Genomic DNA, 17,163 nt, shown 5'->3' with positions numbered 1-17,163 from the left:
AAAGGCAGGCGCCAAACCGCTGCGCCACCCAGGGATCCCGAGTGTCTGCCTTTTAACTGAAAGCTTAATCCATTTACATGCAATATAATTACTGATAAGAAGGACTTCTGTCATTTTGCTGTTTTTTACTTCTTGAGGAGGTAGTGTACATTTTTAAAAATATAAATTCAGGGACGCCTAGGTGGCTCAACAGTAGCATCTGCCTTTGGCTCAGGTCATAATCCTGGAGTCCCAGGATCGAGTTCCATATCGGGCTTCCTGCATGGAGCCTGCTTCTCCCCTGCCTATGTCTCTGCCTTTCTCCCTCTCTCTCTGTCTCTCATGAATAAATAAATAAGCCTTTAAAAAATAAAGTATAATATAAATCCAGTTAATTAACACATAATGTATTATTGGTTTCAGAGATAGAGGTCTTTATTATTATAATACCCCATGCTTATTACATCATGTGCCCTCCTTAATGTCCATCATCCAGTCACCCCATCCTTCATCACCCTGCTACTGTTTGTTATTTTTGTTATCTGAATGCCTAACTATGCACTGGTCCCTTCATATACATCATTCACATTTTGTATACTCATTTTATGATTAAGGAATCTAAAGCCTGGAAGATGCAATAACAATCCTAGTCAGTGGTGGAGCTGAGGTGTGAGCCATCAGCTCATTGGCTCTTGTCTGGAGATTTCCTCACTGGTCTTCTGGCCTTTTCCCTTACCCTCCCAAGGCCAATCTACATGTGCAGCCAGGGGGACCTTTTATACATGTAACTGATCATAGCCCCCTTGCTGATGTTCCAGTGACTCTCTTTGGAAGTCCTGAGATGCTTCATAATGAACTACTCCTGGTTAGTGAATACGTTCAGATACAGAGTTGTCTCCTTCCCACCCAGATCACTTGAGAGCTCAGCACTGTTGACTATGGTGTCATTTGCTGGCCTCTGAGTATGTTCCAGTCTAGGCCTTGGTAGAACCAAGAGGACCTCTTGGACCATAGCCACCACCAGAGAGTTTCTGCACGTGACATACCTTTTCCTTCAGCCACACCCAACTTCACATTTTCCCCTCTTCTTCTCCTTTAGTCCATGAAGACTCTGCAGGATTTGCTTACTGACATTTATGCCCTCAAGATCACCGCTGAAACTCTCAGAAAGGATGTGGACAAACTGAAGGAAATATTTGACAAGGTAGACCCACTCTAGCATCCTCTGTGCTGGTCATACTGCTTGGACCTTAGATGGTTGGGGTGACAGGGTACATATAGGGAGCCTGTTCTTAGTAAGAGAACACAGCTATGAAAGCAAAAAAAGGGGTTTGACATTGCACAGCGACTTGGTCCATCCCAACCATCTCTCCATGGCTTCCACCATGCTTTTCACCCTTCTGTATTAGGACATCATTTGTAAGTGACAGAAACCTTGTTTATCCTGGCTTAGAAAAGTGAGAGAGTTTAGTGTCTCATTTACTAAAACGTCCATGGTTGCCTTCAGGTACAACCAGATCTAGGTGCTCATACTGCATCAATCTCTCTCAATGATGTTTTCCTGTGGGTTGGATTTATTCTCAGGCTGGTACTCCCTAAGACTCTAGGCTCACATTCCACCAACTTAGCAGAAAGAGAACAGCTTTTCCTATTCTATACAGCTCTGTCCACACTGAAAATAGCAATAAACCTAGCACAGGCATACAGTCTATCTCCCTTTGTAGTCACCAGGACATCAACCCAGGTGCATAATCACTCTTTATCATGATGTGGAAGTACACAGAATTCCTGAAGCATGAGTTCACAGTGGGTGAGTCAGAGCTAGGCTCAGAGGCTGGTATTAAGGCTGAGGTTTTACAGCTTGCCTCCAGATTGTGTGGTTTAGGGTATCATCCCCAATCCACAGTCAGTGTAGGCATTTGATTGTCATGGTAACTGTGAGAACTCAGTCTGGGTAGCTCCCATCTGAGAAGAAAGGACATCACAAAACACTAAAAAGATTCCTTCAACAAATATGTCGGAGAAAAAAAATGCCCCTCAGTCTACCTCTTAGTCTTTTTTCTTCTTCTTCTTTTTTAAGATTTTATTTGACACAGAGAATGAGAGAGCACAAGCAGAGGGAGAGGAAGAAGCAGGCTCCCTATTGAGCAGGGAGTCCAACGTGGGGCTCAATCCCAGGACCCTGGGATCATGACCTGAGCTGAAGACAGACACTTAACCAACTGAGCCACCCAGGCACCCCCTCTTAGATATTCTTTTTTTTTTTTTCCTAGAGATTCTTAATGTATTTTTGCCCATTAAAGGCTCTGAGAAGTCCTGCAGTATCAAAGCCCATTGAATACTTTTTAAGCCTAGCATTTTCCAGACTTATTTTCCCAGGGAACCCTCTTCTACTCCTTTCCCACTCACTGAGAAACACTTGCTTTGGAATTGGTTCTTCCTTCTCTAACTTAGTCACCTAGAGCTAAGTCCTTGTCTCTGAGCTGTGGGAGAAGCAGGGCCAGGATCAGAACTTACACCCCTGGCCCATGGCCTCGGCTTATTTGACAGATGAACCCAGAAAGAGTAAATGATTTGGCTGAAGATCTGAAAGGACAGAACAGGAAGGTGACTGCGCTGCAGCGGGATGTGGTGAGAGCCTTGGCTTCCCTTCCCAGTCCCCTGACCTCCAGGCTGGGGGTGCTGGGGGCAGGGAGGAGTAAGGAGGAGAACATAATCTATAAAGGCAAGTGTGGACAAGGAGCCACCCAAGGGCATTGCCTCTCACTCCCAAACTCTCTCCTGCCCCCCCAAGGTTTCTCTCCAGAGCAAAATCCTCACCATCCCCAAAGCCGAGGACATGGTACTCTGGAGCGGCCTCCATGAGGCCATGTTCACCCCCGTGAGTGAAGGAGGAATGATGGGGCGGGGGGCAGGGGCAGCAGCATAGGGCCGGGGAAGGCAGGGTTGGGGAGCAGGCGGGTGCCCACTGAGCTGGCCTGGAGCAGCCCTGGCCAGCCTCACCCCCTTTTCCTCAGGGGACTTCTGCAAGGGGACCTAGTCTATCACAGTTTGAGGATTCGGAGCTGTGGAAGTTTGCAGAGCGGCATCCAGACACTGAGCAGCCCCAGACCCCTAGCATCTCCCTGGAAGCTGCTGGTCATGTCCAGATCTCAGAGGCCATCCTGCAGCCCAGGTTACTGGAGACCGTCTGGCATTATGAGGTCCCAGAGCAGCTGGAGGAGGAGGAATCTGCCCAAGCTATTCTACTCGGGGCCGAGGGGCCAGGGCAGCCTCAGGGGCTGGAGCCCGGGTCTGTGCCCACGCGGGGGCCGCGGCCTGAGTCTGTTCCTGCACTGGGGCCTGTGCTGGGGCCCAGCCTGACACCTGGGTTCACTCTACCACCTTGGCCTGCCCTTGGAACTGGACCTGTCCCTGGGTCTGGGCCTGTCCCTGCTCCTCGGCCTGCCCCCGGGCCTGCACCTGCCCCAGAGCTTCAGCCTATACCACCAAGAAGCTGGCCTCCTCCCAGAAGCTTGTCCAGGGGTAGCGCTTGGCCCTTCGGGGGCTTAGGCTCCTTGCAGCCTGGCCCGGGTGCATCAGGCCCCCTGCCTGCAAAGTCCCAGGTCTTCAGAGCTCCACCACCTGCCACGGAGTTTGGCTCAGCGTGGCCCCGTTCACTGTGGCCACAGTCTGGCCAGGCAGAGATGAACCTGCTCCCAGCCGTCTTAGAAAATGAGGAAGAATTTTTATCTCATGATATGCCAGTCCCTTGGGACAGGGCCCCCAGGGCTGAGGCCCCCAACGGAGCACCTGCTAAAACTCCCTGGACTGCCCTCCAGCGGTTGAAGACCACTGCTGGCATGGCAGCTGCCGCTGCCACTGCCTATGCAGCCACTGCCACCTCAGCAGCCCGGAAAGCCGAGGCTGTTGCCAAGGCCATCATAGATGCCCCGGCCACCAAGTTGGCCACTGTAGCAACGGCCGCGGCTGCCTCGGGGCCCTTAGGGGTCTTGGCAGACATCCTGGGTGCAGGCTCTTCCCGTGGAGCCTTCTCTTTCAGTGAGGATACAGAGATAGAAGACTTGCAGGTGTTCGAAGATGACCTCTCTTCCCTGTATGTTGCTGCTGGCCTCCCTCCCGAAAGCACCCTGTCCCAGGCCATGCTGGCCGCCCAAAAGGCCTTGACCCCTGAAGACAAGAAGACGGCCGTCAGGTACTCCATGGGCCACATAGCCCAGATGCCCCTGAGACACGACTCCCTCAAAGAAGAGTTTGCCCAGCTGTCGTCCAACCTCCAACAGCGCCTGACTTATCTAGGTAGGTCCAGCCTGGCTCAGGCCCTCCCTGCAGCCTCCAAGTCCCTCGTCTCCATTTAGCTCCCTCAACAAAACCTGTATTAACCATTAGACATTCATTCCTCTGGCCTCCACATTAGTCTCTCGCTAGTCCATTCTTTTACAATGAGTATTACAGCGAGGGCTTCTCACAGGGGAGAGGGGGTGGTTAGGGCCTAAAGTTGGCACTGAAGAAGGAAGATTGCATGTCAAAATTACCTTGGAAAACTCTCGGGCAGCCCTGGTGGCTCAGCAGTTTAGCGCCGCCTTCAGGCCCAGGGCCTGATCCTGGAGACCCGGGATGGAGTCCCACATCAGGACCCCTGCATGGAGCCTGCTTCTCCCTCTGCCTGTGTCTCTGCCTCTCTCTCTCTCTCTCTGTGTCTCATGAATGAATGGATAAATCTTAAAAAATAAAAATAAAAAAGGAAAACTCTCTTTCCACAGCCTGTACAACACAGCACTGCTGTACAGTGTTTCGGTAAGTCTGGTTCTGCCAGAATGTCCCACGGCTCTAGACAGACCCCAAAGTGGTCAGTTTGGGATTAGGAGCAACTGCCTGGCAAACACGTGCATCCTTAAAGACCACAGAAGCTTTCTGGGTGGCAGCAGAACAAGTAGATTTATGCTCCCATTTTATGCCCACGATGGGCAAATGCTCGCTGAGGGGAGTGGAGGGCAGGATAGCCTAGTCTAATAGTCCTCAACCCTGTGCTCCCCTCGGCATCCCATCCGCAGAGGGCTGGGGAAAACACAGATTGCAGGGACCCCAGCCCAGAGTTTCTGACTTGGTCGGTCTGGGCAGGGCCCAAGAATTTGCATCTCTTTCTCATTCCAGCAGCTGGCCCAGGGGACCCACTGTGAGACCCATTGCCCTACACTGTTTGCATCTTTATCTTGCTTTTTTTGCTCTCTGCCCAGCACAGTGGTTGGATTAAGTCAAATCCCTATGTGGAGGTACCCCTAATTGGCAGTGCTGTTCTACACATTGTGAAAAGAAATTGTAGGATTTCAGCCAGCTTAGATAGACCGTCTATGAGGACTGGTGTGCAGCTAAGCATATGAGAGAAATGGGTGCCTGGGGGGCTCCATCAGTGAAGCACCTGCCTTCAGCTCAGGTCATGATCCTGGGGTCCTGGTATTGAGTCCTGTGTCAGACTCCCTGCTCAGCGGGGAGCTTGCTTCTCCCTCTGCCTCTCTCTCTCACTTTCTCTCAAGTAAATAAGTAAAATATTTGAAAAAAAAAATTTAAGCAGGGAAACTTAATTTTGATATTTTATTTAACCCAATATATTCAAAATAGTATGATTTCAATATGTGATAAAAAATTGAGATGTTTTATGTTCCTATCTCCTTACTAAGCTTTCCAATTCCAACATGCGCTTCACACTTAGAGCATATCTGCACTGGAACTCACCCCATGTCATGTGCCCAACAGCCACATGTACCTCCTGGTTATCCTATTAGATACCACAGGTCTAGGAAGGCCTTTCTGGAATTTACTCCCTTCTCAGAAAAGGCCCTTAAGCTGGGGGTGGCTGGGTGGTTCAGTCAGTGGAGCATATGACTCTTGATCTCGGCATTGTCAGCTTGAGCCCCATGTTGGGAATAGAGAATACTTGAAAAAAAAAAAAGGTCCTGAATGAAACTACAAAGCACCTTATTTATGAGAGTATATGGAGTGCATTATCTCATCACAAGATACAAAGAGGTTTTTAACAAAGAAGGAGAGGGGTTTAAAAAAAAAAAAAGTAACCTATATCAAGTTCCAGACAAGAAGTTAAAAACTAATGTACAGGACACACCTAAGAAGGTATGAGAAATCAGAGCCAAAATATGTTTACAAACTTCTTAACAAAAATGGCGGCTTGTCAGAAGTAGAATTTGGGCCATTATGGCTTCACATTTTAAATTTAAATTTATAAATAATAATAATAATAATAATAAATTTAAATTTATTACTTTCATATTCTTTTTTAAGATTTTATTTATTTATTTATTTATTTGAGAGAGAGAGAGAGAGAGCGCGTGCATGCATAAGCAAGGATGAGGGGCAGAGGGAAAAGGAGAGAGAATCTCCAGGAGACTCCCCGTTGAGTGTGGAGCCTAGTAGGGGAATCGATCCCACAACCCTGAGATCATGACCTGAGCTGAAATCAAGAGTCAGATGCTTAATTGACTGAGGCACCCAGGTACCCCTCCTTTTTTGAAAGATTTTTAAGGATTTTATTTATTTATTCATGAGAGACACACAGAGAGAGACAGAGACACAGGCAGAGGGAGAAGCAGGCTCCTCTCAGGGAGCTTGATGCAGAACTCAATCCCAGGATCCCTACCAAAGGCAGAGTATCAACCACTGAGCCACCAGGGGCCCCTTTTTATGATTTCTTCTTCTTTTTTTTTTTTTTTAAGAACGCAGCTGCTAGAAAATTTTAAATGACAGCAAAGGCCACCCAGACTCAGTCTCTCGTTGCTGGACAGCACCAAGTCAGATGACTCATTTCAGAAGCAGGTGGAGCTCTAGATGGAGCATCTTTCCCTGTCCCTGCCGTCAACAGCTACCCCCTCCTTTGCTTTCAGCTAATTTGGGAGCTTCTTCCAAGCTTGGGACGACAGTGGACACACTACAGGAAAAGATTGGGAGCCTCCAGAGATCCAGAATGAAGGTCAGTGCCACAGGCAGAAGGAGCTTCTGAGATGGTGGCTTGAGGCACCTCAATGTCAGAGTCCCTGACCCAGGACAGTATTTGTTGTGTAGCTGAAAGGTAGCCCGGGGGAGTGAGTGGGGCCAAGGAGGCAGACCTCGCAGGTGCAGGGGTCCCAGTGGGTCATGCGCATGTGGTTCCCCCTGGCGAGGGTTGTAGGGGGCCACCCATGGGGCATATTGGAGATGTGCCGGCCTGGTATGCTCATCAAGCCCCTTCCTGGCTTTTGTGACCTTAGAAGCTGAGGCTTTTGTGTCTGTGTCTCCCCTTTTTAGGAAGAGGAACTCGAGAGAATTTGGGGCCACCAAATAGAGATAATAAAGGATCACCACCTCGTGCTGGACAGGGCAGTGGAAAAGCTCCAGATTCGCCTAGATGACTTAAAGGTCTGGGGGTTTCAGTAGCCAACTGAGGGGAGGATTCATCACTTGGACATTTGGACCCTTCCCAAAAGTTTCACATAGATGGGGGGAACCAGGGACAGTGCACTGGTATTTTACTTTGTGTGAATTCCACTTCAGTTAAAACAAACAAATCCCACCCCCCACCCCCCCACCCCCAAACATATAAATGAGGGCCTGAGCAACGTCTGTGTTGTGGATGGTGAGGTTACAAGCCCCCAGAAGGGTGCCTGGCTCAGAGCAAACGGCTCAAAATGTGCTGGATGAATCAGTGAATGAATACAAAAATTTCTTGCACCAAGTGTTAGGTTTATAACGTTTTCCCTTAAACCCAGCTCGTTTGTGAGTTCTCAGCATCAGGGCGGGGGTGGAGGAGCGTCTTTCCGGAACGGCAGATTTGCTGACACCACAATTGTGCAGACACAGAGTGCCTAGCTGGGGCTCACTCACCGACACCTTCTCCTATGGGCCTGGAGGGTCTGACCCAGCTGGCCTGATGGTCCTCAGGACCAGTCCGGTCTGTGCCTTGTCTCAGAGGCATACCCACTTGGAGGACGACTCACGGTCATGCCCAGCAGGAGGACGTGACCTTACCCCAGAGCATAAGACACAAAACTCCAAGCAGATTCATTGCAGATGGTTCCCATGGGGACTTCTGATTCCAAGTCTGGGGGCTTGGTGGGATGCTTTAGGATGAAGGAGACACAGGGGGAAGGCCTATCTCCCCCTCCAGAGACTGTCACACAGAGGCATCAGGCTAGGACACAGACATGGCAACGTGGCAGGGAAAGGTCTCCTGAAAAGGGAACCAGTTCCCAGCCTGAGCAAGGGTGGAGTGTGTGGGCAGAGGGTGGCGGGCTTGCCAGCTCAGGCCTTTGTGAATGCCGAGATCAGGAATTGCCTTGTCTGGGGCCAGCTCTGGGCCCTCGCTGTCACTGCCCTGCAGGGGGACAAGTGCCTTCCCCCACGGAGACTGGAGCCTGCACACCAGGTACGTGTGATGTGTGCCCAGCAAGGGGCGGGGGGTGGGGGGGTGGGAGCGGTGTTGCTGGGCGTCTGCCTCCAAGTAGCATTGTTTGTCGAGGGAAACTGCAAGTCAGCCTTTGGGCTTCCTGCCCCTGTGCTGAGGGGAAGTTGTTGCTTATAAAAGTTAACCCTGGAAAGACCTGGGGCAGGGTTTCGTATACAGCATGTGCTCCGTTAAATATTTCTCAAGTGAATGCAAGCCACAGGAAGCCAGCAGCCCTGTGGAGCCCTGCCTGGAGAAATGGGGGAGGACAGGCACATCTGCCGCGGTTCTCACCCGCAACATCTGGAGCAGGGAAGAAACGGGGCTGCTACGGTTTTCCCTGTATGTCCGCGAGAAATATCAGGAACATAACAGGTAGCACAAGAAATCCTCTTACCCACCCACTGAGCCAGTGCTACCAGCCTCCACTTTGCGCCAGGCACTCTGCTAGCGGCTGGCGATGCCTCAGCAAGCCGGACCCTCCAGGCCCTTTCGTGCATGCGTGTGTGTGTGTGTGTGTGTGTGTGTGTGTGTTTGCGTGTGTGTGTGTATGCGTGTGTGTGCAGGGGGCAGTGGTGGCATTGGTTTGTTTTTAAGCAGAGTGTAATGTACACACAGTAAAATGCCCAAGTCTTAAGCCTAAGAGCCAATTGTGCAGCCACGCTGCCACCATCCAGTCAAGACGAAGTGCTTCCATCCCCTTGGCGCGCTTCTCGCAGAGAGCTTCCCTACTGAGAGCCCAGCGAGAAAATAAGTTGGGGGGAGAACTCTTTCTTGTGGACTTTATGGAAAACAGGAGTTGCCTTTTGCAAGTGGACAAGGGTCTTCTACAAGCCAGAGGTTCCATTCCCAAACCACTCTTGGGACAAGCTGTGACACTCAGAGTTCTGGCTGGGTGCGGGAGGACACCGATGGGGCGGCCAGGGGGTATGGAGTGCTAACTCTGCCAGAATTAGCCAGAAGACACCACTTCTCATCCCTCCACGCTGCGGGAGAGGAGGGGGATCGGTGCCATGGGAAAGAGCAGGGAACAGATCCAGGCAAAGAAGCTTACCAAGCTTGCCCGGTTGGGGGGTGGCACGGTGTTGGGGTTCAGAGCACTGGCATTGGGTTAGATGGGCCTGGGTTTGAACCCCAGTTCTGCCACTGGGTGTATTTGCTTCCTGTGGCTAACATAAGAAATTATTGCAGATTATTGCAAACTGCTTAAAGCACTAGGGACCTGTTCTCTCACTATTCTGGAGGCCAAAAGCCTGAAATCATTGTTGGCAGGGCATTGCTCCGACTGAAGTCTCCAGGGGAGGGTTCTTGCCTCTTCCAGTTTCTGGTGGCTCCAGGCATTCCTTGGCTTGTGGCCGCATTGCTCCAGTCTCTGCTTCCGTGGTCACGTGTACTCTTCCCTTGGAGTCTGTCTTCACATCGCCTCCTAACAAGGACACCAGTCAGTGGATTTAGGGTCTGCCCTGATCTCGTACAGCCTCATCATAACTAATAATCTGCAAAGACCCTGTTTCCAAATAAGGCCACATTCACAGGTTCTGGGCAGGCGTGAATCTTGGGGAAAACATGTAATCAACGCAGTGCTCATAACCCTAGCAATAGAAGTTAGAAGTTCCCAGGGACACCTGGGTGGCTCAGTGGTTGAGCATCAGCCTTTAGGTCAGGCCTGTGGTCCTGGGGTCCTGGGATCGAGCCCTGCTTCTCCTTCTGCCTGTGTCTCTGCCTCTCTCTGTGTGTCCCTTATGAATAAATAAATAAAATCTTTTAAAAAAGAGAAGTTAGAAGTTCCCAGATAGGGATCTCTGGGTGGCTCAGCAGTTTGGCACCTGCCTTTGGCCCAGGGCATGATCCTGGAGACCCAGGATCGAGTCCCACGTCGGGCTCCCTGCATGGAGCCTGCTTCTCCCTCTGCCTGTGTCTCTGCCTCTCTCTCCCTCTTTCTGTGTATCTCATGAATAAATAAATAAAATCTTAAAAAAAAAAAAAGAAGTTCCCAGATAATTACTCCCCTTTATTTCTAGATTTTAACTAGAAGGAGCCAAGTGGAGATCTGAGTATTAATGTTGAGCCTGGAACTCCAAAAGGTCAGGGATTCCTGCTGACGTGGGGTTGGAGGAAGTAACTTGGCTTGAGCCATATCAGGGCCTTCCTTCCATACCTCCACTTCCCATTGTAGACCTTGGGACCCATCTCCAGGCAAGGTGGATGTGATGGTATTTGCCATTTATTAGAATTAGGTTCAACTTCAGATCACATAAACTGACTTAAGCAAGCGTTAAGTGTATTTCCCTTTCACATTCAAGAAACTCAGAGATGGTTGGTCCAGAGCTGGTATAGAGCTCTGTGGTGTGTGATTTCCATTCTCAAGCTCACCTCAAGGTACAACATGGCTACGGGCACTCCAGTCATTACCTCTGCATTCAAGACAGCAGCAAAGAGGACATACTTCATTAAGTATTTCTTTTTTTCCCTACCTACTTCCTATCCACTTCCATTTACACCCCCATTATCATACTGAGCTGTAAGGGAGGATGTGAGATGAATTTATGATTCTGGGCTGCCAGGTACCAGCTAAAAGTTTGGGGGCTCTCTTTCCTAAGGGTGAGAGGGAAGCCAGATATGAAGGGAGAAGCAGAAGCCTGTTTCTAGCTTTGGAGGAAACCTGGCCCCACCCTCTGGGGACATTGCTCAGAAGGTGTAAGGCTCTGAGGCTCTTCCCAAGGCAGGTGAGCTGCTGCTGCTGTCACAGCGAGGGCCCAGGAGGTGGAGAGCAGGCACTCTACGGAGTGAAGGGGATGGGAAATACGCCAGCGCGCAGTGTATGTGGCATATAAGTGCTTGGAAGATAAACAGACTCCAGTTCTCACCAGGACCCCATTACAGATCAGAAGAGCTGTACTTGCCTTAAACATCCAGGGAACCAAAGTGTTAATGTTGGTTTGTGTTTTCTTTCCTTGGATCTGCCTCCCTGTGCAGCCAAGTCCTTGTGATGCCACGTCCTCTGGAACAGCTTGTCCCAAGGCTCATGTTCCTTCCCTTTGGATCTGGGCACCTGGAGGCCACACCTTCTGACATGCCCACCCTCCCTGCTATCCACCTGGCCCCGTCGTCCCTCCCTGGCACGTCGTGGGGGGTGGACATGGGAGGGAGATATGATTCCCAAGGGGTCCGGGGATGGGGAACATACCCTTTGCTTCTGTCCTTAGATTGTCCATGCTCAAATTAAAAACCTCGAAATGCACAAGGTGGACAAAAGTGAGCTGGAGCAGGAGTTGAAAGAGGTGAGTGGAGCAGAGGATCCTCCCACAAGCTCTCCATCCCAGGGCAATGGAGTCATCCAGCCAAGACAAAACAGAGAACCTCCCACAGTTTCCTTCCACTTTTCTCATATATGAGGGCTTGGGGAGCCACCCCAAAGTTATCCTATCAACTCCTATTTTCTGTGACTCAGGATTAATGACAATTTATTACGTGAACCTAAAAATCATACACCAGCTTCTCCATCACAGGAAGACCTCAAATGAGACCTGACAGTCATGCTTGAGCCAGTTAGACTCTAGGGTTGAATTTAACCCAAGAGGGATCCCTGGGTGGCGCAGCGGTTTGGCGCCTGCCTTTGGCCCAGGGCGCGATCCTGGAGACCCGGGATCGAATCCCACGTCGGGCTCCCGGTGCATGGAGCCTGCTTCTCCCTCTGCCTGTGTCTCTGCCTCTCTCTCTCTGTGACTATCATGAATAAATAAATAAAATCTTAAAAAAAAAATTTAACCCAAGGCCAGGCATTCAGGGTCCCAGACTAAAAAATACAGACCAGAGTGGTCAGATCCCCCAGCTTCCTCCTGCTCCCAGCCCAGCAGCCTCCCCTCTGTCTCTAGAAAGCTGACAGGAGCACCCTGGCAAGCAAGGCAAGCCGGGCTGACCTGGAGACGGTGGCAACAGAGCTGAACGAGATGATTCAGGGCATGCTCTTCAGGGTTGTGACCCACGAGGATGACTGGAAGAAGGCTCTGGAGCAGCTGAGCAAGGATGTGAGCACCAAGGTGAGTACCCTGTAGCAGCTATCACCTGCTGTGTAACAAGTAACCCTGAGATGTGGCAGCTTGAAACAACAAATGCTCGGGGTACTGAGGGTCAGGAATTGGGGAGCAGCTTAGCTGAGTAACTTGGGTTCTCCCATGAGGTTGTAGTCAAGATGCCATCTGGGGTTGTGGTCCTCTGAAGTGCCACTTCCAAGATAGCACCCTCCAGTGGCCATCAACAAGATGCCTCACTTCCTTGCCACTCAAACTTCCCTTTAAGGCTGCTTGAGCAGCCTCACAACATGGCTTCCCCAGAGTGAGCGACCCAGGATAGCCCAATGGAAGCTGCATTGTTGTCTCTGACTTAGCCACACCGCATCATTCCTGTAGCATCTTGTGCTTCCATAGACCAGCCCTACTCCATGTGAGAGGGTGTGAGTACCAAGAGGTATGGGCAGGGAGCATCTTGGAGGCTGACTACCAGAACTTTCCCTCCTGGGTGAGCAAAGGGGCATGGTAGGATTGTGGGGATGGGGGGGAGGCCTGCTGATCATTTATTCTTTCATCATTTACTGACCACCTATGATAAGCCAGACTTTGGAGAAATGTCGAGAATGAGTCTCAGCCCCTGTCTTGATTTGTACCATCCCCTAGAGACAGGAACTATCAGACCAGCACAATTACAGTGCTGCGGAGCTCCAGCAGCTTGGGTTCCAAATCCAGCAGCCCTGGTGGGAGCCCGAGCTCTGCCCAAGCAGCCATGTGCTGTGAGTTGTGTAACCTCACTGAGCCTCAGCCTTCTCATCCACAAAACGAGGATTTCTTCGTTCATCAGCTATGCACTGGGCACCTATGACTCTGGTCATTGTGGGTCACAACAAGCACAACAGACACAGGACATGTTTCTCTTGGAGACGCATTCATCATAAAAATCACAAAAATCAATGCAGAATTTGCAGCCCAGGTGACTCTGGTTATCTACAGAACAACTGACCTATTTTTCTTCAATAATTCAATGATAGGGTGGGGGAAAAAGTGGAGACAGAGAGACTGTTCTAGATTAAAAGTGTCTCCAGGGATCCCTGGGTGGCGCAGCGGTTTGGCGCCTGTCTTTGGCCCAGGGCGCGATCCTGGAGACCCGGGATCGAATCCCACGTCGGGCTCCCGGTGCATGGAGCCTGCTTCTCCCTCTGCCTGTGTCTCTGCCTCTCTCTCTCTCTCTCTCTGTGACTATCATAAATAAATAAAAATTAAAAAAAAAAAAGAATTCTAAAAGTGTCTCCAGACACAAAACAACCAAATGCAGCTCATGAGGAGACCTGACCTGTGTCCTGGTTCAGTTGTGCCAACTCTATAAACAGGCTGGGAATTAGAGCAAAGTCAGGAATTACTGTTCGTGTGTTAGGTGTCATTACAGCGTTGCGGTCATTAAGAAAATGTCCTCATGAAGGGCGCTGAGATGGCTCAGTTGGTTAAGCATCTGACACTTGGTTTCAGCTCAGGTCATGAGATCAAACCCCACATTGTGCTCCGTGCTCAGCAGGGAGTCTGCCTAAGGATTTCTCCCCCCCCCCCACTGCCGCTCTCCCCACTCTTGAGCTCTCTCTTTCTCTAAAAATAAATAAATCTTAAAAAGAAAAGAAAACGTCCTCACGAGTACGACAGTATTTATGTGTGAGGTATCATGACTTCTGTAGGGTTGTCATGTATTTAGAGAGCACTGCGTGAGCGGGGTACAGGGGGAAGGAGAGGCAGAGAGAATCTCAAGCAGACTCCACACCCAGCATGGAAGCCGACATGAGGCTTGATCTCAAGACCCTGAGATAATCATCTGACCCAAAATCAAGAGTCAGACTCTCAACCAACTAAGCCACCCAGGCGCCCCTGGTCTCTGTAGGTTTTTAAAAGATCCTCCATCAGGGTTGCCTGGGTGGCTCGGTCGGGGGAGCCTGTGACTCTTGATCTAGAGTTGTGAGTTCAAGCCCCATGTTGGGTATAGAGATTACTTAAAAATAAAATCTTTAAAACTAATCAATCAATCTCCATCGAAAAACTAAGGCAGATGGGGTGCCTGGATGGCTCCGTTGTTAAACATCCAACTCTTGGTTTCAGCTCAGGTCATGATCTCATGGTCAAGAGATGGAGCCCTGCATTGTGTTCCTCGCTTACTTAGCAAGGAGTCTGCTTGAAGATCCTCTCTCCCTCTTCCTCTACACCTCCCCTCACTGGCTCAAATTCTCTCTCTCTCTCTCTCTTTCTCTCTCAAATAAATAAATATTTTTTAAAATTTAAAAAATATATATGGCCAATATAGCAACCTGTTAACAGCGATGAATTCCAGACAGTGGATATATGGGGGTTAATGATTCTAGTCTTTTCATTTTTCTGTGTGTTTGAATTTTTTTTCCTAATAGAAAGTTTTGTAAATTTTTGGTGTTTTATTTTTTTTAAAGATTGTATTTATTTATTCATGAGAGACACACAGAGAGAAGTAGAGACACAGGCAGAGGGAGAAGCAGGCTCCATGCAAGGAGCCCGATGCAGGACTCCATCCCAGGACTCCAGGATCACGCCCTGAGCCAAAGGCAGCTGCCAAACCTCTGAGTCACCAGGGATCCCCTTTGGTGTTGTATTAAATGCTTTTTCTTGTCTTTCTTTATTTTTTTTAATTGTGGCAAAATTCACACAACTTAAAACTAACCATTAACCCTTTTATTTTTTTTTAAGATTTTATTTATTTATTCATGATAGACAGAGAGAGAGAGAGAGGCAGAGACACAGGCAGAGGGAGAAGCAGGCTCCATGCCAGGAGCCTGATGCGGAACTCGATCCCGGGACTCCAGGATCACACCCTGGGCCAAAGGCAGGCGCCAAACCACTGAGCCACCCAGGGATCCCCCCATTAACCATTTTAAAGTGACTAAATCCAGGCCATTTAGTACATTTACAGTGTTATGCAAGCACTACCTCTGTCTAGGGGTGAGACATTTTCATTCCCGAAAAGAGACCCATACCCACGTCTGCAGCCCCTTCCCACTCCCTCTCCACCCAGCCCCTGGGCTACTTTTTGTCCCTGTGAGTTTGCCTGTCCTGGACATTGCATGTAAGTGGAATCATACAATCTGTGACCTTTTGTGACTGGTTCCTTGCACTTAGCATCGCATATTCAAAGTTCATTTATGGATCAGATCTCTATTCTTTTTTTACAGCTGAAAAATATTCTTTCGGCTAGAGTAGACCACATTCTGTTTATTTGTTCATCTGTTGGTGGACACTTGGGTTATTCCCACCCTTGACTGTGATGAATACTGCCACTGCGAACATACCTGTACACGTCTTTGTTTGAACGCCTGTTCTCAGTTCTTTGGGGTAGATAGCCAGGAGTGGAATTGCTGAATCATGGGATAATCCTCTGTTTAAGGTAGGGGTGATATATCATGATGTCTGCAGTTCACTCTGAAGTGATTCAGGAAACAAACAGATGCACACACGTGTAGATAAAGAAAATGTGGTCAAATGTGAAAAGTTGATTAAATGGATGTATGAGTGTCCTTTGGACTATCCTTGCAACTTTCCTGTAGAGTTGGAGGTTTTCAAAATAGGAAGTTGGGGGACACCTGGGTGGCTCAGTGGTTGAGCATCTGCCTTCAGCTCAGGGTGTGATCCCAGTCCCGGGATCAAGTCCTGCATCAGACTCCCTGTGTGGAGCCTGCTTCTCCTTCTGCCTGTGTCTCTGCCTCTCTGTCTGTTTCTCATGAATAAATGGATGGAAATCTTTAAAACAACAACAACAAAAATAGGAAGTTGAAGGAAAGATTCTTCTTGGGGTGCCATGCACTTTGTGTAGCCTGGGATTGGCAGATAGGTCACACTGGCTGGGTGGTCCCTTTGGTGCTGAGGCAAAGATTCATCAGAGCCCAGCAATGCTAGGCTGATGTCACCAGAGTAAAGGTCCATTCCCCTCTTATATGCACTAAGTGATTTGGGGGTGACCCTTTGGCACCCTGGAAATGTCTTTTGCTTCATTGGCCATTCTCCTAGTACTTTCCTCATAAATTGAGGATTGTTGCCTGAACTTGTTATTTCACGGGTTGCAAGGTGACAAGTTCTCTAATTATACCACTGCTACTCCATTTACTAGCTGGAAATCCTTAAGGAAGTGCTCCCCCTCATCAGCTTGAGCAGATTACCCTGAAATATGGTTCTTGCAGGGAAGACGAGAACAATGATTCCCGGTGTTCAGGAATGATATCGCTGCTATAGATTTCTCCAATATATTGTGGCAAATGGCAGTTTCTGTTGTTTTTTATTTCTTTTTTGTGACTGTCACTGTGAATCGTGGATTTTCATAAATTCAGTTCATTCAATCAGCTAGGTTACTATTTATTTGGTTGCCCCCGTGGTGTCCTCTTTGGCCTGTGAGCTGGCCATCTGTCTCAGAAAGCTGTCTTGATCTTTCATTTATTTTTTTTAAAGATTTTATTTATTTATTCATGAGAGACACAGAGAGACAAAGGCAGAGACACAGGCAGAGGGAGAAGCAGGCTCCATGCAAGGAGCCTCACGTGGGACTCGATCCCGGGACCCCAGGATCATGCCCTGAGCTGAAGGTAGGTGTGTAATCGCTGAACCACCCAGGTGTCCCCATTTTGCTCCTTTAAATGACAAGATGTTCCAGGCTCATCTTCAACATTCCCTTCCTCAGACATGATTCTATCATTTCTCTAGAGTCCT

The 17,163-nt window shown here is 49.2% G+C and overlaps 1 protein-coding gene across 4 annotated transcripts in view; it reads left to right on the top strand.

Moving 5' to 3' along the window:
- The window catches only part of C6H16orf96 (chromosome 6 C16orf96 homolog), a 44,676-nt gene that overhangs the window by 14,190 nt on the left and 13,323 nt on the right, over nt 1-17,163 (top strand). For all 4 annotated transcript variants that reach the window (XM_038540527.1, XM_038540530.1, XM_038540528.1 and 1 more), the window contains exons 2-9: nt 1,079-1,183; nt 2,530-2,610; nt 2,774-2,860; nt 2,997-4,278; nt 6,876-6,961; nt 7,276-7,386; nt 11,617-11,691; nt 12,286-12,450. In XM_038540527.1, coding sequence (XP_038396455.1) covers nt 1,079-1,183; nt 2,530-2,610; nt 2,774-2,860; nt 2,997-4,278; nt 6,876-6,961; nt 7,276-7,386; nt 11,617-11,691; nt 12,286-12,450 — 1,992 coding nt within the window. The remainder of the gene's footprint in view (nt 1-1,078; nt 1,184-2,529; nt 2,611-2,773; nt 2,861-2,996; nt 4,279-6,875; nt 6,962-7,275; nt 7,387-11,616; nt 11,692-12,285; nt 12,451-17,163) is intronic.

This window comes from Canis lupus, chromosome 6, assembly GCF_011100685.1.
Source record: "Canis lupus familiaris isolate Mischka breed German Shepherd chromosome 6, alternate assembly UU_Cfam_GSD_1.0, whole genome shotgun sequence".
Lineage (NCBI taxonomy): Eukaryota > Metazoa > Chordata > Mammalia > Carnivora > Canidae > Canis > Canis lupus.
Note: the sequence above shows the minus strand (reverse complement) of the source record. Positions and strands in the feature narration are given on the sequence as shown.